This window comes from Clytia hemisphaerica, unplaced genomic scaffold, assembly GCF_902728285.1.
Source record: "Clytia hemisphaerica strain Z4C2 unplaced genomic scaffold, Clytia hemisphaerica genome assembly, whole genome shotgun sequence".
Classification (NCBI taxonomy): domain Eukaryota; kingdom Metazoa; phylum Cnidaria; class Hydrozoa; order Leptothecata; family Clytiidae; genus Clytia; species Clytia hemisphaerica.
This window is the reverse complement of record NW_027104391.1, coordinates 411,941-433,650: the sequence shown is the minus strand read 5'-3', so window position 1 is coordinate 433,650 and position 21,710 is coordinate 411,941. Positions and strand designations below refer to the sequence as shown.

Here is a 21,710-nt window from a genome sequence, read left to right as displayed (position 1 = left end):
CCCCATGTCCAAAGATTTTCTGGAAGAGCCCAATTAGGGAATGTCGGTTAAACAAATCTAAAACATTCGTCATAAAAAATGTAATTCCCCAATAAAAACATCCAAATTCAACTCAGCCTGGAGATCCATGCTATGATTTCTTCTTTTATATACTGATGACGAAATGAATAGCATGGTTTGGGTAGGGGGCTATGAGTTTGAATCTCTCAACTTCAAACGAAAGTTGAAAGCACAGCCAATCGAGTTCTGTTATAATTTCATCGATAACAATTTCTTAGAAAAAACGCAACTTTCTTAAGTTATTATAATTTTAGTAAGTGAGAACAACGCTAAATTCGTAATCTATACTGTAGCTTTTTGAAGCAGAAATCTGCGTTACAGCCATGAACCCGTCCTAAGTACATCAGTTTTAAACGACTGTATATGCAATCCTTACATTACACTTTCTCTCATTTCGACCCTTACAATAAACTTTCTCTCATTTTGACCCTTCCAATGCACTTTGGTAAGCCTGGGAAATGCACCGCTCACCTTCAGTGTACACCCCCTCCTTAAGTTAGCTCTAATACGTGAAGAGTTTTTTTCAGTTTTTCCATTTTAACACCCCTGTCTCACAGCCCCGGTGAAACTTTTCCCCACAGCGGGGATGAAAATTTCTATCGTTTTAAGGTTAAGAAATCAAGTGAGGTTTTTCTGAGTGTAACTTTTAAACATGGAATTTCGAATTAGAATGAAATCCAAGTTAATTTCCTAGTGGGGCTGAAATCCTAGGGTATCTTTCTTTCTTTATTGTATGTGTATTTTATTACAATGCACCCTTTTCGCGTAGTGGTATAGTGGTTATCATCCTTGGCTCCCGTCTGGGAGGCCCGAGTTCAATGCCCACCGTGTCTCTACAATTCACTTGGCAATCGAATATACCTTCGCCCGGGTCAACCCATGCCATGTGAGGGGAATTGGGTACCATTTCTCTGATACAAGAGTGTGGATAAATTAGACAGACATTGTGACGTGCCATGGCACTCATAAGGTTCGGCCTTGCGTGAGAATCGCTCTCCCAGTGTCGTTCGAGTGTCATGATGGCCATGGTATACGCCATGGTATACGCCATACGGCTTGGCAGCTCGCGTCTGTCAAGTCGCAGTGTCTGTCAGTGCCGTGATTCCTCCGTGGGTAGGACCCATCCCGAATGCATTCGTAGGGCTCAGAAATTTCATCTACACAGTATTCAGTCAGAATTATTAGACTTCTGCTCATCCACTAGCGAAAAGAGTTTCTTATATAGGAAGTATATCAGTATATCTATAGAGGTCTGCGATTCAGACTATCAGAGTTCTATGTCATACTTGTCAATATTCGTCATGTAGATTAAATACATTATGCTTACAATGTGAATTTTTATGTACCAATTTTTAATGACTTCCTAGTATTCCAGTACAGTATCTCATCTGAAAAGGATATGTTTTTAGCCTACTCTTCAAATACTCGACGCGTTTTTTTATAAGAACAAACTATATAAGAACTCAAGGCTTCGATGGCCAAAATGTTAGGAACAAGCTATGAACATTTTAAGGCTTTGCAAACTCTAAAACAACCATTTTTTTAAGAAATGACACAAAAATACTAAGAAATGGTGAAAATAAGAACATGTTAAGAACATTTCAGGCTTGAAACTCAAAAAGTTAACATTCGAAGGCTTTAAAAATTTTGGACGTTCTTAAAAAGAAAACGTGTATCAGTTTCAATAGATTTATTTTTATCGTTGGATAATTGTCCATCCGTTTGTCTATTTTATAATTATCATTGATTGATTGTTTCTTATAATTAATTTTTCTATTTACGAAAATGCTTACTTAAACACATACTTTTGGTCAAACACGTTTTTTACTAAGAACATCCAAAATTTTTAAAGGCTTCGGATGTTCTTAACATTTTCAGTTTTAAGCCTAAAAAATGTCAATACATCGCCTTTGTCCGTCCCCTTGTCCGTCTCGTTACAAATATAACTTATTTACTCTACATTTAGAAATATTTAGCGAAACTGATCCAAAATGACTTTTATGAATATTAGTAAGTACTGAGATTGTATTTAAGGCCAAAATCTCGAATGGGAACTCCCACTGGATCTGTGATAGCTTAATTCAATAGAAGATAAAAACCGCTCATTCATACACCCGAACCAGAGTGACTTAGTATCGAACCTAGTAACACCACTGTCTCAGTAACCCATTGGGTCTTAAAAGTTCACCGGGATGACTTTGAAATGAGAAATATCCACCGGGGTTGAGATTTCAGTCGCTGGGTCAAGAAAATCGGTAATTTCTTAATACCGGGCAAAGTCAAAAGGCAAGATATTTCCCTGGGTTTGTGCTATTTAGCACTTTAGAAAAATCGGGTTTTTTGATAAAGTTCTCGTTTTTTGCCCGGGTTGAGATTTCCATTGTTCTTCACTTGATTTTTACACCGGGTTAACGACCGGGGCAAATCTGACCGGGCCACTGATACAGGGGCTAGTATTAAAAAAGATAACTTGATCAAGTAGAGGCAAATACAGAATCTATCTACTGTAGTAGATTCAAGGAGGGACTATCTTGACATTCCAAAAGATTGCATATAAATAATAGTCACAATCAATGTTCTTATTACTAATTCAAAGTTAATTTCTTATACTAAAACTTCTACCAATATAATTTACATAAGCGTTGTTAATTGACATCCACTCTCAGTTCATATAAATAATAGCTCAGCAAAGATTTGAATATGTTATTGATTGATCTTTGGATGAGATGTTGCTTGCTTATTACACGTCTGTGTGTATTATGAAATTGTGCTTTACACATGGAAAGAGTGTATTGTGGCATTTTAGAAATTATTATAATTAATAAGTCCCTCAATCGGTTTTCGTGATGACGTATAGGGACTTTTTTGCAACGTGATTACGTGATTTGGAAATTGTTTTTTCGTGATTGCGTGATGAGAGAGTAACACGTGATCGTGATTCGAAAGATTTTTGAGTCGTGATACGTGATTTGGGCTTTTTCTATCAAAGGGATGCGTGATTGTCCATTTTTTTTGCTGATTTTCGTGATTATGACTGAAGACAAAGAATTGGATGATATCGTGATCAGAGATATCACTGGCGGCCTCCTTTATGCTTCTTGATACTCCTCATGTTTCAAATAGTACACTTTTGTTCATTTATTAGAACAGATTTATAAGAACAACGAGGCTCAAAATTGCCTAAAAATGAGAACATTCTAAGAACAATGCTTAGCCTGAAACTATTCATTTTCAAGGTTCAGGGTAGTAAAGATTGGGTATAACGCTTAAAATACCTCAATTACACCCTGTAAATAAAAACAGGATAAGAACAATTTGAGTCTCAGCAAAAATTAACTTGTTCTTATAAGAAGTGTATATTAGAAGTACCCCAGCTGGCACACAACGTTGTTTCAACGTTCATGTAACGTTATATGGACGTTGTGAACGTTAGATAAACGTTGAAACAACGTTGTGTGCCAGCTGGGACAGTTGACGCTTTCTAATTCGATTTCCAAGTGGAATTGAATTTTCATCGAAAAAGGGAACGTATCGAATATTAAATCCAGTTGGCACACAACGTTCTTTCGACGTTTATCTAACGTTCGCAACATCCATTTAACGTTAGATGAACGTTGAAACAACGTTGTGTGCCAGCTGGGAAGCGTCGTTTATGAAAGTTTCTTGTTGATATCGTGGTGAATTTCAATACACGTTTTTTTATAAGAATACACTTTTTAAGAATGTCCATGATGATAAAATGGTCAATTGATACGTATGTACTAAATGTTAAATCTAGTCTGAAATAGGATCCTAACCTAAGAATGCTGTATAAATACTTTAGGATGATTTTCCCAAAAAAGTTAAGAATGTCCATGATGAAATGGATTTACACCATTCTTATAAAAAGAGCGTGTATTATCGAATTATGGAGAGTATGGAATGGTAGAACATCGAATTAGAGAGCATCAAATATATATTCGGAATACTTTCAACATAATTTCTGTCATATTCCAAAGCTTCAAAAAAATATTATACCTTTGAAATTACATAAATCGATGAAGCTTTACAAGAAAAGGGCAGGGGTCTATGCATTCCCATCTTTGAAAGTTCCAAGTGTGAGATATTTTGAATAATTGGGTAAAACGTGTTACATTGAATTTTGTTAATAAAAATTAATTCCAAACTAAAGACTCTACAATCTTGCTTGAAATATATTGAGACTTTAGTGTATTTTAACGTTTTTAAGAATTTAAAGTTTGGGCGAGGATTGCTATTTTAGTACTTTCACTTTCTTCCATTGGTCATTGAAAATTTTGACTTTTGAGGGGTTCGGTGGCTTCTAGGCTATATTCAAAGCCTGATTGAAACAATTTTCAGCTTTTAAATCCTTAGATCCTAAGGTACTCCTAAGTCTCGCGTTAAAACTCAGAGTTAAAACTCTACTTTCCAACTCTATTTTAACACGCTTAAAAATCTTTGTCTCGAATGTTTTGTGTTGGGTTGTAGAGGGGTAATAACTAATTCGACCCGTGGAATGTTCTGATGAAATAAAGTTGTAGTCTAATATTTTTGATGCGGTTACAAGGCAGTTGCATGGTGTTATTTACGCTATTACTACCAGAGAATTGGCGATAGTTTAGGTTAAAATTATGACTTGAAATAATTTTTTCAACTTTTTTTCTAGATTTAAATTTTGCTGCAATGAATTTCGATGTGCTTGAAAGCGTCTACCAGACATTTCGCACCTCAAACAGCGCTGGAGACCTTCTAGCTACATTTCTGAACGGTGAATTCGAACGTCACTTTGAGAACTCTGATGAGGTTGTAAAGAATTTCGTTAACGACACATTACCGTGCATGATCAATATCACTTGCATTTATATCAATGAAACGATGCGGGCCGTGACACAAAGTTTATGGACGAATTGGTAAGTTTCAGTACTCGTTTTTATGAGAACAAACTATATAAGAACACGGCCAAAATGTTAAGAACAAGTTACGAACATTTTATAGCTTTTAAGAACATCTCATGAAGTCTTCAAAAATTTTGAATGTTCTTATAAAAAAACGTATTTATTATTGAGTTTTTTCAGAGCAAAATGTTTTGCTCAGTCGACACCAAACGTCCGACTAATGTTTTTTAAACGTTGAGATAATGTTAGATGAAGGTATTATAAAAAATCCCCTGAAGCCATCATAAATGCTTGCACTTGCTTCACGGACAGAATACATCTATCCAACCCTTAAAGGCGTGATTGGACTTTAAGGGGGTTATAATGAATTCATGTAGGCCAAATTTATTTCCCATGAGAATTTTGGCAACTAATTTAGTAGGCTCCACGCATCCCCTCTGATATGTTTTTGTGTATAAAATTACTGTCCGAGAGTTACCCCGAATTTGGGGTAACTTGTTTTAATTTTCTCAAAAAGGTTCAGATATCTGATATTTTATTAACCTCTAGCCATTCCTATTTTAAATTCGAGTTTCTAAAACTAAGTTTCTAAAATTCAAAAAAACAAAAGATTTTATACACAATACACATCCCCTATGTCAAAACATATCAGGGGAGGGGTGCGTACAGCCTACTAATTTAGATATTTTGACGTCATTATTTCCTGTTAAACTCGAACCTAGTCTTCACACGCTTTAAAGGTTGATAGGTGTATTGGGCTTTTCCAGAAAAAGATTTTACCCCCACTGTTGAGGATATTGATTTTTCAAAGTATCGAGCCCCTTGGATGTCCTACTTTATTAGTAAAGTAAATCCACTCTTAAAGATATGCTCAACCCCCCTGGGTATCCTCTCTTATAAAGACGCTTACTCCCTGGATATCGTATGTTTTACTTGAAAAGACACTTTACCCCTGGATATCCGATACCCTCAACATGGGGGGGGGGGCACAGACTATTTCTGGAAAACTCCATTCCATAACAATTACTTTTAACTCTTCTTTCTTCAGTTTGGAATCAGATGTAAAAGATTTTTATTGTGGTGTGGACAATCTGGAAGCAACTATGAGGTTGATTTTTGTTTCACTCGCCGTAAGTGCTATCTCCTTTATCGGATGCAAATCTGTGCTTTTTCGGACTTCCGTTTTGTTCATTTCTTGACGGAGACGTTCCTTACAGGAAGTGCAGGTCTTAAAATCGTACTACTTTAGGTGTAAAATCTTTGCAAATTAAAAGATAAATGAATATTTTCACACAAAAAATGGCTTAGAGGGACAAATACCTCTTGAAATAGGTTAAAACTTTTGTCTTTTGTCTTATGCAACCTGCTAAAAAGTGCCATAAATCTTACATTGGGCTTTTCCAGAAAAAAATTGTACATGGGGGGGGGGTGGAGGATATTTTCTCCGGGGGGTAGCAAAAAATCATCAAAATTTGCCTTGCCCAGGGGGTAAGTTTGCTCTGTCCGGGGGTAATTTGGGATGTCCGGGGGGTCAGCAGATGCTTGCCCGGGGGTAAAACCCATTGTCCGGGGGGCCAAAAGTCACCCTGTTCGGGGGGTAAATGTACAATTTTTTTCTGGAAGAGCCCATTTTATCTTATTTAAGTTATAAGTTGAGTCTTACAGACTTTCTATTCTGACGAAAATTTGTCACGAGCTTAAACTTTCTCGAAAAAGGCTAAAATTCGCGAAAATCGCAAAAGTTTTTACGCCTAAAGTACTATTAGTACTAATGTTACTACTAGACGTAACTAAGAAGCTATTTTGGTTAAGCCTACGGCCCAGGGGTAGGATTTTTATAAAATTTCTTAATTCTTTTACCATATTTACTTGTGGTAAAGCCGACACAGTGCACCCTGGTTGCCAAAGACCCGTGATTGACCCACTAATAGTGGTGTTTATTGAGAAAATCGTCCAGAATCGTATATAGCTGGCTCCGGTCACGATATGTATATACAATCTAGAGGGCTAAATAACATAAGACACCTCCGGGAATCGAACCCAGGCAACTCGCTTGGTGAGACAGTGGTTCCGCGCCCATCTGACCAACGTAAAGCCATCCTTCACGTAAAGAAACCTTATACTTTCATTTTTTTATAGTTGGTGTTATTGATTCTGTTAACGTTAGGTAAATCAAGAAAAAGTTTTAAATTGGGTTGCTGTTTTGGCCGACCTGCTCCTGTTGTGTAAGTTTATATGGAGTATCCTTATTTGGTGAAAGAAGTTTAATTTTTGAGATTCTAATTTAGGAGTTGAGTTTTTTTCCTTAAAACTTACAAGATATCCAACATCAACAATCGTAGTTCGAACAATGAGAAATCTGTTGAACTAAGGAGGTTAGCCAACAACCCATTTTATTTACTCAACCTTTTTATCCAAATTCATTTTCTTTTTCATTATTCTGAATATTATAATAGTAGTTTAACTCATCGGTAGATTAGGGAGAAATTGGGAAGAATTAGGGGGAAGAAACCACATACCGTCATTCTTTTTTGTAGCGTCCTCTTATTGCCAAATAATTGCTTTTCCTTCAACAGCCCACTAAACATGCTGGACAACTATGAGAATCGATATGCATACATGTTCGCTTTTGGTGTTACGGTGAACTCATGCGTAGACGTCTTGTTCGGTGATTACAAGGGCATTGTGGGTGAAAGTAGTGCATCAGAATTGAACGCACTACCACCATATTTTTCAAGTAAGAAATCTAATAGCTATCTAAGCTAAATGTGAACAACAAGCTCTTGTTTCCTCGTCCTGGAGTCAGAGAAAGTTAGCGAAACCCATTCTTCAAGTCTTCAACCAAAAAACAGGATTAGATCCCTTAACGTATTTTTTCCCTTTTGTCATCTTCTTAACAAAAACCATTTTTCCAGCTAACTTGGCCTAACAAAGCTCTTTAGTCAACTTTGTTAGATTGACCGACAAGTAATCAAACGTTATAGTAACAGACATAATTGTAAGAACAGCGTGTTAGAGGGACGGTGTGTATCTTATTATAAAAACACCCCTGTCTCACAGCCCCGGTGGAACTTTTTCTCACAGTGGGGATAAAACTTTCTATCGAAATCCCAATGGGGATAGGAATTCTACTGTTCCCGAGCTTAAAATATCCAGTGGGGGTGGTTTTGGACAGCAGAAAAGGGTGTGTAATAACTCTATAAAAGTATTTACCCAGAATGCAACCGGCTGCAACCATCAATATATCTTTCGCACTTTTTTCTTAGTCATCATCAAAGTAGCGCTGGCTGCTTTCATCTGCATCATTGCATATCCCTTCTTCATCGCACATAATCTAAGAAATCGATTGCTTGGATCATTGATTGGGTTCTGTTATACTGCATTTTAGTAAGTCGTTTATTTAAAGTTTAATATTTTTAGTCTCTCATTTATTTGCAGTTGAAGTTTTGGTTCGAAAGTTCCCATTTTCCATCTTGCTGCTAATCTACAAAATCTTGTGGTGAAATTTATAGATAATTAGGTTGCCCTACTCCTAGGGGGGGGAGCATAGTATAAGAAAGCCGCGGCTGGAATGAGTATAGCTGAATTTCTGTTGTTCTATCTATGTCGTAAGAACGAATTTTTTCATTGTTCATTAACAATTTCCATTGTCAATTTAATTTGACTTTTAACAAACTCCCTCGTTAGACGTAATTTTGCTCATAAACGCAAATCTCTTGATAATTCACGCATTCATAACATCAAAGTAAAAGAAAAGACTCTTGGTTTAAAAGTACTGGAACGTCATAATGTCAGTGCTTTAAGAACTTGAAGAAAATTGAGTGCCTCGAAGTGCCTTCCTGATTATTCTGAAAAATCATTACTGGTATTAGTAAATAAATATTCCAGCTGCATTCTGTGAAAATTTCATTCGAAAAACAACAGTATTGAGGTGACAGCAAACATTCAAAGTTTAACATTTGAAAATTAGTTCTTTTAATAAAATGTGTGTTATTTGCTCCTAAATTTATAAAAATTTATTTGGAATTTATAAAAATATACTTCAAATAAGGTAATAAGAGAGGATAGTTAGAAAAAGTTGAGACTTGAAAAGTAATTGTTCTTCAATTGAATATTATGAACACTTTTAAGGTTAAGGATTTTGTTACCTTCGACTTAGTTCTTATAAACCACGGAGACACAGATAAAACATCCATTTACGACAAAAACAATAGCGTCATCATTCCAGCCGCGGCTTTCTTATACTATGGGGGAAGGATACTTAAGCAAAATGGGTGTTAGGTGGTATGTGCAAGCCATAAGGGTTCCGTTTTTACACCTTCGAAAGTCTCTCTAACTATTACAAAACACAAAATCACTCACTGAAAGGGTCCAAAATTCACGACCCACTTAATTTAAAAATACTCACTAGGGGTCATACGGGCAGAGTGTTTGATTGTCTTTGGTTGATTGACTGGATATACAAACATAACGTTATAACTTTTTTCAGTATAGCACAACTAATTTCGAAGCATCAGAAACTCGCCAATAAATGTTGGCCAATCTTCGTTCGAGTCAACCAAACAAAACGACGATATATTTTCATCTTTGAAGACATTCCACGGTTTTGTTGTTTGTTTGCTTTGCTGTATCTATTTGGTGATACGTTCGTTCGAATTCTTTATAAGAGATGGAAGAAACCAAGAACTGTGAGTACCAAAATTATTACAATGTTTTCAAGTTTATCATAACCACCACAGCCCCTTCTCGCAGACCCAGTATGATTTTTTCAGCCACTGGGGGTAAAACTCGTTGGGGGTCGATATTCCCATTTTTTTCATGGCTTGATTTAAATTATTTTGTTTTCAAGTCAGAAAATTCGTTGGGATAGGGAAAATAGCAAAATATTTTGTAGTGAGGATTGGTTTATTTGATTATTTTCAGTGAGACAAAAATTGGAGCTTAATTTTCCATCGGGGATAGCCCGGGGTCCACTTAAAGCTTTTTGATAGACTGGATGGCGCAATTAAGTGGCCCGGTAGTATATGGTAATATGCTTTTGCTTAGGCGGACTGTAAAACAGTCCACCAGATTTTAGTTGTTTTTGGAAGGTAAAAACAGTATGAAGCAATGTTTTTATTTCAGAATAAGGGTGTTTGTTTCTGATTTTTGATTGTATCTTTCAACTCCAAGTAGTTTTATTGTTATTTGGATTTTCAACATTTTTTTTCAAATGGCGACCTCGCCAAATGCTCCTAGTCTACTTCACTGGACTCAGCGTCATTAAAAATTATCAAAAAGCAAAGTTCAGCCAAAAGTAGACTCTAGTCTACATCGGTGACGATATTTTGGTCAATTTTTACAGTAAGAAAGAGTCCCAGTGGGTCTGTGAAAGGGGAGTGTATACCACCCAGCTGTCACAGAATATCAAAAACCAACGTACACTAACTTCCATAAAACGTATGGCTAATAATTCATCAGATCCAGCCGTGCTTGCTCCCTAAATCCATGAAATTTTTAGTCTTCAAAAATGTTTTTTCCTGAGGATTCTAGAGTTAGCTTCAAGGTCTTGACTACCTTATCGGGGAAAACTTTCGTCGGGTAAGGTAAACTTGTGAAAGTTTTTTCGGATTGATTTCCATCCTGACTATTTTTCCCGGGAAAAGGAAGGAAGTTTTCTTACTAAAGCATCGTTAGGTTCAAATACTATTACCATTTGTTCTCTTCTTGGTGATGACATGTGTAAAAACGAATTTTTTTCAGAGTGGGATTGGTTTATTGTTCAACGATGAAAGAGATGATTGGAAAAAAGGTTATCATTACATCCACGTCAAAGACGTCTTCCGAAAACATATCGTGGCACGTGAAAAAGAAAAATTGGAAAATGTGTAAGTTGTTCATTTGTCTCTAAATAGCTTGTCTAGTTGACAGGGGCACCTTTTGCAGACATTGGGCTTTTCCAGAAAAAAACCGTAGGTCCATCCCCCTGTGGTTGGAAATGCTGCAACCCCCCCCCAGTTTTTTTAGGCTAATTTTTGCATCTCCCTATGGAATTCCGCCACATATCAAACCTTACCCCTTTGGAACGGAAATAGACCTCCTCAACAGGGGGTATATACGGTTTTTTTCTAGAAAAGCCCATTTCTTATGTACATTATAACAACTTTAAAAGCAGAAAAAATCAAATCATAAAAACTGTTTTTATTCCTAATTAAATAACGTTTTAGGGTGTTTTGAGGGTGTAAAAATTTTCTTTGTCGCCCAAACGGTAGGAGCCATTTTTTCCAAAATATCCGACCCCCCCCCCACTCCAAATGGCTCGCTTAGGCCCATGTTCGATCTAGAAGGGATAAAAAGTTTTAGAGAAGGATTTGATGATGAAAAAGAAGTTTCAAAGCCGAAAACATAATTCAAAACCTTATTAAACATCCCAGTTGGTAAACATCAGATATGTTATTTCCTCTTTAACCTTCTTGTTTTAGGTTATCAGACGGACCACCCATTCAAACTAAAATTTTAAACTTCATCAAAAGTAGAGCTTACGAGGTTAAGCCAGGTTTGTCGCATAAGAATTTCTTACTACCTTTTTTTCCTGTCAAACCCGGTGTACAAACTGGTGTACTTTGAGATAACCTAATATTTTATCAAAATTTTATATTACATAGAAAAGACCATAATTGAATTATATTGTACAAGTCCTCATAACTCGAACACGCACGGGGAACACAAATTTGTTCGAGTTAAGGAGATTTCGAGTTATTGAGACTTTGGAGTTATAGATTTTCGAGTTAAAAAGCCTCTACATAGTAATTAATATTGCATGGAAAGTCAGTGATTTTTAACAATTCTATTTGTTATGATTCCAGGGTTTCAATACTCTACGCGAATCATGATTGCGACGTTTATCGGAATCTTAGCTGTTTATTTGGTAAGTAAAAGTGTCTAACGTTACCTCCTGCCTCACCTTGCACACCCGGGGGTGGGAGTGGGTTTACCAACTGACGGTATGTGCGGCGAAAAAATTGGCTTTTAGAATCGCACCCTTACAGTGCAGAAAAAAATCGGTGAAATTCATACCCTTACAGTGCATTTTTTCAAATTTTTTCAAACTCTTTTAGAGCAAAAAAAATCAACATTTTCGAGCAAAAATTTGCAATATTTTCCAGATTTGCTGAAATTTCCACCCTTACAGTGCTTTATCAAAAGTCCACCCTTACAGTGCATTTCTGATATTTTGAAAAACATACCCTTAACCGCCGCACATACCCGTCAGTCAATTTGCTTAACTGCCCCCCCCCCCGGGCTTGCACACAAAGCGTGTTTATGTGTGTTTTTCTACGACGGTGACGGTTAACTTCTAATTAGTCTATATCCGGATTAACTGAGGACGACAGTAAATCAGCACTTTCTCTGTCTTCGATTTTGCGGGTCAGAACTGCAGGTTTTCCAAATCAGAGTTACTCTACTGCTTTGAAATAGGCTGTGGCCAGTGGATTGTTATTGTTTCAAAAATAAAGAAAAAATTCAAAATGTCTGGGACATTTGACACATATTTCTTACTTAATTTGAGGGAGCTGATTCCAAATTTGAATGTTGCCAAGCTTAAAAACCCGCAGTTTTTGCGTAATTTGTGATTTTTTGCGTTTTTAGGCAAAATTGGAAGCCCTGAAAATTTGTGATTTTTGGGGGGTCTTCGAAATCAAAAAATACCTATACCACGTGATAAAGCTCTTCAAACTGAGCGGGTTTTCAAATTTGGTAACATTCAAATTCCGAATCAGCACCCTCAAATTGACCGAAATCAATTCTAAAAGCTTGGTCACGGACATTTTGAAAAAAAGTGAAACGTTTTGGTGGCACTGGCCATGGCCTAAAAAGTGCAAATACATAAACGTGTTAAAGTTCTTTCAACAGTCATTGATTTTTTGAGGTAGAAGAACGTTTTTCAGATAATAAAAATCAGATTCTCTTCAAATGGATTACGGGGAAGTCTAATCAGGAAAAAAGTGCTCACAGCCGAAATTTTCTTCAAAATATTGCCCAATATTATTACTCCTTGTCTTCGAAGCTTCAAAACGTTTGAAACTTTTGAAAGCAGGGGTTATGGTTTCTAATAAAACTGAGAAGTTATTGACTTGACTTGACTTTCGGGTTTTAGCTGTACCTTTGCATCATTTATTAGAGAATTGCTTTAGATTCTTTGAAATTTCTTACTACTTTTCATTCTGGTAGATTTTGGTGCAACTTGTGAGCTACGGTTATATTATTTTCACGAAAACGTGGAATCAAATTTTAGACAAAGAACGAATCATCTGGTTGGCGAAAAATTTAGAATTGCCGGTTCCCTTGATTCAAAAACACGTGGATGGCCTTCAAGGTAATTCTTTGGTTTTGGAATTCTCTATTTGTTAGGTATCCATTGAAAACTAAAAAGCTTCAAATCACTTGGTTAGGGGTTTAATCATGTAAGGTTTATTCAGTTATGGTACAGCTGACTTTTTTAATACGATGTTAAAGGGATCAAGATATTTATCTTCGAATTAGAGAAAAATTCGAATTACTACTTTTTAACTGAAGAGACCAATGGTTTGATTCGAATTACAGAGTTATTCGAATAAGGGTGACTTAAACTGTATATTCATCTAAAATTCAAATCGACCAATTACTTCTGTAATGCACAAATTTCACCGAAAGAAATTCTTTGCATTCTACCTTTCAGCGTGTTGGTGGCTTGCGATGCTATGGGCGACCGTTTTGCAAGTTTTAACCGTATTAAATTCACTGGTTTGGTATAGGTGAGAAGCCTTAAATCAATCTTTTAAAAAATGTATGAAGGTCAATATGGGAATTCTTTTCCATCATACTTTGGCTATTCATGATGCCCCTAGCGGTTTTCGTGATGGCGTGATTGGCGTTTTTTCAAGTTCGTGATTACGTGATTTAAGATTTTAATGTACGTGATCAACGTGATTAAGGAAATTTAACTCGTGATAACGTGATTTGGAAATTGTTAGTGCGTGATTGCGTGATTTGAAAGGTGACTGAGGGGGATCATTCATAGTACCTTTATAAGGCTTTCTTAAAGGATTTTGTCTTGCTTATTCAACAACCTTTTCTGGAATCACTATGTTCGCGTTGCAGCAATTTTATCTGAACCAAAAATCAAAAGTTCTATTGGACCAGTTAATTTTCTTTATAATTCAATTTTCGTTTTTTTAAACTCTAGACGTCATGTTTTGATGTTACGAAGAGGTGATCGATCATTTTTGCCATCTTCAATCAAGAAAGGATCTTTAAATGCTGGAGATCTCATGGTAAGAATGTTAATGATTTGGATTGTCGGAAATAATGTCTCATTTGGTATTCTTATCTCTTTGTTTCAACCTATTACCGCCGCACAATTCCTCCCCAGGGGAATACTTAATCGGATTAATGTAACATTTGCGAGATTAAATTGAAATTTTCGCGAAATTTAGTCTCGCGAAAACGCTCGAGATTGCTGGCTTGCGAAATTAAATCCACATGAAATTTTTGAAATCTCGAGGGAGCAGTCATAACTCTCTATTTGTGGCAAAAAATGGTCATTTTCAGCTATTTTCAGGGTGATTCGCTAAATTAAATCTACGCGAAATCTTTCAAGACGCTGCCTCTTTTGCTTCGCGAAATTTAATCCCACTAAATTGGCCTCGAAGTGTTTTATGTAAATGGGGAGATCTTAGGGATGATTTTCACCAAAGAGTGTGAGTTCTACATGTATCCTAAAAGTTTTGGGTATGACTTAGGAAAGTTCTTTTGAAATTTAATTTATTCTAGACCAAAAGTTGAGACTTTGTAAGTTATCATTTATTTTCATTTTATAGACTGCATCATTCAAATATGCTGGCTTTCAAGTTGGTTATTCGGCTTGGGGTAAGGTTTTCTTATAAATTTTCACTTGAAATTATAGTGCCGGACACGGTATTGGAAACCCCAAGAAAAGACATTAATATATTTGACAGATTCTGATAGCAGTATATCTAGAAAACCTTTGGATGCATGTGATCTTTAATTTTATCATGCCTTTCATATTGAAAGATTTCTCAATCTCTTGTACCATATAAAAACACCATTACTAAAGGCTTGGGGACACGAGAAGTTTTTTTCACGTTGGTGCAATGCAACATGCCCCATCCCACCAACCTGAAACGCTTTCTCGTGTCTCCACCCCATTTTTCTTTCTACTAACAAAAGTATTGTCCCCAGGGACAAAATCATCGTGTCTTTTGGGTATTTCCCTATCACTTTCTGTCCTATGAAACAAAAAAAGAAACCATGGGACACGAACTTTTTCCCTTGCGTTGGTGGGATAGAGCATGCTGCATTGCACCAACGCGAAAAAAACGTCTCGTGTCCCTAACCCTTAAGGATGGACAAAAGCATTATCGAATAGAAATGATTATTTTTACTTTTCAGGCTATTTGATCAAGCATGCTGTGTTTTGGTTGATTTTTTCATTTTTGAGTGTATTCTTCTTTGTTCCGTTATTTTATGGTGGCCCTTCGTTCCTAATAACACTTATAAAAGGATACTGGTGAGTTCGAACATTTTTACCCAGCTTTCACATAACGTTCTTTTCACGTTTATCTAAGGTTACGTCCATATAACGTTAGATGGATTTTGAAACAACGTTATGTGCCTGCTGGGTTCTACTCAGGTAGTTATGTATAAAAAACATGAAAATTACCATAATTTTTGGAGAGCATTTTCCGGCGGAAAATAAGCAAATAAGAAGGGGACCTTAGCTACTCATATCCGGGGGGGGGGGGGTATTTAGGAAAAACAGGTGACTTGTGTGCACGAGTCATAAGGGTACCCTTTAATACCTTAAAAGTCCCTCAAAGGAGAGCAAACTAATAATTTTTGCTCTTAAAGGGTCGCTTTCGAGAATTGTGACCAACCGGAACTCAGCTAAGAAAGTGAGAACTTTTTTTACCGTTTTTGGAACCCTGAAAAGGATTTTCCAAGAGGCTTTAGTCGATTTCAAACAAATTTTCCTTTAGCATACCTGGTACCCAATTTTTCTTTGGAAGGACGGGAGAAGTCCTTCAAAACAATATTTACTCCTGAGATGCCCCTCAAAATATAGACTTTTTTATAAAAATCTTGAATGTTTTCTCTTTTTATTTTCCAGGCCATCAGTGATTGTGGCGGTAATAGCAGTGGTCGTTCAAAATGGTTTGGCACGTGGATGTTTCTTACTCAGTAAAGAGAATGTTAGCGTTGATAATAGGTGATTTTTAGTTGATAAAGATTATAAAAAAGCTAGAGATAGATATACTTGGTAAGTACTGAGTACTAGGGCTCTCACGGCTCCTCAAATCTCCTCAAATGAAATTTTGTGGAGAAGTTTGTTTTCATAGAAAAAAAAGCTAAGAAATCTCCTCAATTTTTACAAAAATATAGGAAAATCTCCTATAAAATTGGAAAATTTCTCCTTAAATCTCCTCAATTCTCCTGAAATCTGGAATTTTGAAAGCTGTGGGAACCCCGTGAGAAGATTCAGAGAGATGCATTGTGAGCCTGTTAGACTCAAGTATCGGTCTCAATAAACGCGTCCAAATAACCATAATTTTCAAACAGCAAACGATATTGGTTGAGGGGAATCAAGCAAATTTACTAATAATACAATAGTGACCGGTTAGTGAGGGCTGTACTGAGAAATATTGCCCAAGGTCAAGTAACGACCGAGCTTGCGAGGTTGTTGCGTTGACCGAGATATTTTCAGTACAGCCCAAAAGTGTATTTGTTAACCGTTTCCTTCAGCTTCGATTGATATTTAGCACTTTATCCAGGAAAAATAGCGAAATAAAGCGAAAAAAACAAGCGAAAAGAGATAAAGAGTTTTATAATTTCTGATATCAGAAGTAAAAAATGAGAGAAATGATGTCAACACATTGTTTATTTTCCTTTGAATGTCATGCGAAAAGAACCAATTGTATTGCGCAAAAAGCCGTGTAGCCCGCTTCGAAAAAGTATCCGGTTAACAATCTGCCATTACTTCCAAACACGGATGACACACATGACATGCACCCTAAATACAGTTATTTCTTCGAATTATAGAGAGATTCGAATTATTGAAAGTATTTCAACAGGGTTTCTCTTTGACGAAGACTGGAAACAAGTTCGAATTATAGAAGCTCGTATAAACAGTCTTTATAAAAAACCCTGGTCTGGAAGCCTATTGTTTTAACTTTTTGTAAGCTTTTTCATTTGTTAATATCAAAAGATGAAAGTCGATTTGCTCAGTTTTTGATCACATTACCAAGTACTCCTCTTGGGATTGGTTTCAGATTTAATCACATGATCAAAAAGCGAGCAAAACAAACTAATTTCTCAACACAAGTTCAAGTAAGAAACAATTGAAAGAAACTAAAGTCTTCCAGACCGGGGTTTTTTATGCGGACGTAAGTTCCGAAATACTAATTTATCGTCTTTTTATTTTAGGCGTGGTTTCCATATTACGTCATACGTGCTCTTTTATTTCAACGTCTTTATTGGTATTGCGTCATGTTTACTACGCCTTGCTTATGGTGCCATCTTGGGTGTAGTCATGTTGTCAAGGCTACAGAAAAGCACTCTACCAAGATCTTATGAACGAAGAGATCCAGGTATATAGCCTAACGTCATATCTTCCTTCGTTTCGAGCATAAAACTCCTACTCTTCGGGATATGAGCACTGCTCTTGTTTTGAATATTGAAATTCTTCAAATAAATCGCATGCGCACTGAGGTTTTCGTGAAACAATAGAGAGTTTCGAAACCTAAGCCAATCAGCTGTGTTTTAAACATTCTTTTATTGGAAATCTCTATTGTCAAAGTTATCTATTATGTTTAAACCTATTAATAAGCAATTCCCGGGGGGGCTACTAGTGGCCGCCTATGGCAGCGCCGATAGACCAAGAGTAAGGCCTAAAAGCCTGGAGCTGTCTATTGTGTAGACTACCAGGTATATTGATAAGAAAGGCTCCGGAAGGCCCCAATGGGCTGGGATTGACGAAGGCACCCTCCTACTTTGCTCTTGGACTGGTCCCGTCACAACATTTAGCTTAGTGAAATAGATTTAAGAAATTTTAAAACAAGATTAAAGGTTTTGTCTTCAACCCTATTAACCCCAACCTTTTTTGATTTTTAAAGCCGCAGGGGCAAGGGGGAGGTAGAATCTACCACCCTTGACTATTTCTTATCTAGAAGAGCTATGGCCATGAAAATTGGTACAGATGTTCTCTATCAGTTTTAAGCGATTTTAGCTTGGTTTTATGTCATGTTTCACAATAAAGTCAGAAAACCTGACCTAGAAGACCTATGACCCTAAAAATTTGCTCAAGTACTCTTAATAAGATTTTATTGAAAGTCAGAAAATTTCAAGGTGTTTCAAAAATTTTTCTCCGAGATATACACAAAAGAACATCAGCGTGGTAGATTCTACCCCCCCCCCGGGGCTAATACAGTAAAACTTCTAATTAACGGACACTCTAAAAGGCGGACACCTCTGATTAGCGGACAAATTCTTTCGCACGAAATGGCCAAAACCCCTATTTTAGCTCTCCAATTAGCAGACATTGAATATCAAACGGGTCACAGACGTCCAAAATCGAAAACAATTTTTTTAGATATTTTTATTTCAAGCACTTATTAGTCTTATTATTCAAATTATTTCTACAAATTTCCAGTTTTCCCCTGACCCATTCAACGAACTTAGGTAAGCCAAAGAAATCATAAATCACTGGTACGTCAATCCGTACCCACCACCTCGATTTAACCTCTTGCCAGTCACTCGAGCTCTGTTTTAATAACCTTTCTCTTGTTCTTATATCTCTTATATGGCCTATTGTCTGCAGATAAGTACTTTAGACCCCAATTTTGTATTTTTGACACCCTGGGATGGCCTAATTTTAAAATTGGAGCTCCGAGATCAAAAGTTTCTAAAAGGTGGACACTTCTAATTAGCGGACACTAACCCCTTTCCCCGATGGTGTCCCCTAATTAGAGGTTCCACTGTAGGGTTAAATAAGAGTGCAACCTTTTTGATAGTGAATTGATACAGATGTGGAGCAAGATTAGTGAGAAAGAGGAAAAGAAAGACATTTTTTGCTTATATCAGCACAATATAACAATAGGGAGACATTGTCCTGATATGAAACATGTGTCTGATATGAAACAGGAACACGTAAAAACAAAACCTTTAATACTACAATGATACAAGATAAGTCCAATCTTGATTTCATCCTTTTTCGGGTTGCTTCTTGATGATATAAAAGTTTTTTTCCAAGATTTTTACTTTTCTGATCAATTTTATTTGTATAACTTATTATACAGGTTTCTTAGCATATCTTGGTTTCCTCATGGTTGAGCATCAACACTCGAATCCAGTCCTTCATTGTTTCGTGCGCATTTTACTTGGACACATCGATAAATCTCTTCAACAAGATGAGTTCACAGTTGTCAGAAGAGGTAAGTAACATATAAATCCCTGTCTTACAACCCCGGTGGAACTTTTTTCCTCAATGGGGATAGATATTTCTATTGAAATACCAATAGAGATATAATCTCTATTGTTCCAAGGTTAAAAAACCCAAATGCAATTTTTAAACATTGAATTTTGAACGGATGAAATCAAAGTCAATTTCCCAGTGAGGCTGAAATTCCAGGGTATTTTTCCGCCAGTGACAAAATTTTTGCCAAATTTTCCAGTGGAGCTAGGGTTTCAGCGGGTTTGTGACACAGGAGTGTACACATTTTTCACCCAGCATTTTTCACCCGAAAAAAGGTCACCTTTGTAAATTTACAAACACACTTTACTTTTAAAACTCGCCATTGGATTTGACAACGTAGGATTTTGAATTTCTTTTTGTTCATGATGAAAGACATCCAATAGTTCATCAATTTATTATCCGTATGGTATGTTTCTGTAACAATATTCTTTTTCTCCAAAAACGAGTTTTAAAAACTCTTTGATTCTTGGTTTCCGAAAATTTGGTTTCGGTCAATATGTGTAAAGTAAATCTAGATATTTTATTATTTTTAGAAACCAAAGTCTTACTGAAAACCTACGGTTCAGCTGACAACGCAGAATGGGGTGCTAACGGGTGCCCATTATCACTTAATAAATCACCTCAACGAACCGCCCAAGACGTATCACGTAGCGCACAGATCCGCTGGCATCTTGCCGTAGTTCTAATACAAAACCCGTCGATACGTAGATACCGTGGACATTATATACGTCGTCATATTCCCGTAAAACATCTTACGCGTGCTTTATTTATGCAGTTTAACGCAGGGAAAGAGCTTGAAGGAGAATCAAACGTTGATATTGATAATGTGAGAGCGGCAGCTATTGGTTATCAATATCGCACAGACCTTTATAACAGCGAATCACCAGAACTGACCACAAGTGAAAAGTTTAAACAATGGTTGCAATTCGAAAAGTTTTGTAAACATCATAGTAACGAGACAAGTGACGACGTGGAGCCTGAGGAGAGTCTTCCGGATACTTTGAAATATAAAGCGAATGAGAATTTTAGGAAATTTTTACAATTCATGAAATTTAGAGAAAGATCAACTTCAAATGTATCAAGTAACTCTTCAACAACGAGAGAACAAAAAGTTGAATCTTTAGATGTTAAAAAAATGATCAAAAGCGTAACTGAAGTCAGTTTTATTGATGATAATGATGAAAAAATGGAAACGAATGCTGAATCAGCAGATTCTCCTAATGTTGTCCATGTATCACCGAGGAGAGAGAAAGGGGAGCAAAGAAACACATGTGAGCTAAATATCAAAATGGAAGAAGTTCATATAAATGAAGGTGTAGTCGAAACCGATAAAAAGACACTAAATAAACTCGATGCTTGGGTATGAGTTGCTAGATACATTTTTCTAATATTTTTTCCAAAATTACCAGATTTTATGAACCTTTGAGGGAGTCGATTCCGATATTTCGTGATTTTTGGGCCCTTTCTAATTTATCGTTTTTGTATCCCTTTGAGTGAGACTTTCGAGGGTTTGAAAAAGGAACCCTTACGGCTCCCACATACCCGACATCCATTTTGCCCAAGTATCCCCTCTCCCACTAGATATCTATAGCATAAATCTATACCAAGTGACCGTAGCATGAAGGTAAAGCATCGAGCTACGGCGAACAAGGTTGTGGGTTCGATCCCTAGCTGGGTCATACCAAAGATTCCCATAATGGTACTTTATGCCTCTCTGCTTGATATTCAGCAACTAAAGAAAAGAGACTGATCAAGGGTACGTGCAGAAATCCAGGGAAAGGAGTGGCGCCTTCCCCTACCTTCGGGTAGACAGCTATACGAAAAGGGAGCCTTCGGTTCGCCCTCTACTGCGTTTGTAAACTTACTTTATACCATAAATTCTGTTTTGTTATTCTATTAATTGCTTGGTTTATCCGGGTTAACCCCGACCACTAACATAGCATCTTAAATTCAGCGTTGTTTGCAGCTAATAAGAATTATAAATCATTTTTCATTTATTTTATGAATTTAATTTTTGAACATGCATATTTACAGATAAAACAGATAATTTTGATACTTCTTGATATTTTTCGTATCCACATTTTTACAAATAAATAACTTTTATCACTAACGAAAATATTCCAATCATACATAAACTTTTTCAGACGAGGTTGCGCAATTTAGATTTGAATCCTTTTCCTACATAGCAACAATTTTTTTGTTTTTATTTTGCACGTGTTTCCCTATCGGAAAAAGTAAATGTAAGG

At 36.5% G+C, this 21,710-nt stretch overlaps 1 protein-coding gene across 1 annotated transcript; it reads left to right on the top strand.

Annotated features, from left to right (window-relative positions):
* The first annotated feature begins 4,730 nt into the window (after nt 1-4,730).
* Nucleotides 4,731-21,572, top strand: LOC136819921 (stimulated by retinoic acid gene 6 protein-like). The gene is made up of 18 exons (XM_067076163.1): nt 4,731-4,970; nt 6,004-6,085; nt 7,095-7,180; nt 7,532-7,692; nt 8,222-8,342; nt 9,445-9,643; nt 10,698-10,822; nt 11,417-11,490; nt 11,801-11,862; nt 13,167-13,311; nt 13,654-13,729; nt 14,161-14,248; nt 14,795-14,843; nt 15,387-15,504; nt 16,105-16,203; nt 17,418-17,581; nt 19,289-19,423; nt 19,998-21,572. Exons 1-18 carry the CDS (start codon nt 4,744-4,746, stop codon nt 20,828-20,830), a joined length of 2,844 nt encoding a protein of 947 aa, XP_066932264.1. The 5' UTR covers nt 4,731-4,743; the 3' UTR covers nt 20,831-21,572.
* Nucleotides 21,573-21,710: the final 138 nt, after the last annotated feature.

What these genes read in the sequence shown, in the direction of transcription:
- LOC136819921 (XM_067076163.1), top strand. Translation starts at nt 4,744, where the DNA reads ATGAATTTCGATGTGCTTGAAAGCGTCTACCAGACATTTCGCACCTCA. An exon ending in CAAAGTTTATGGACGAATTG is followed by an intron (nt 4,971 to 6,003) that starts GTAAGTTTCAGT and finishes TTCTTTCTTCAG; the next exon opens with TTTGGAATCAGATGTAAAAG. An exon ending in ACACGTGGATGGCCTTCAAG is followed by an intron (nt 13,312 to 13,653) that starts GTAATTCTTTGG and finishes TCTACCTTTCAG; the next exon opens with CGTGTTGGTGGCTTGCGATG.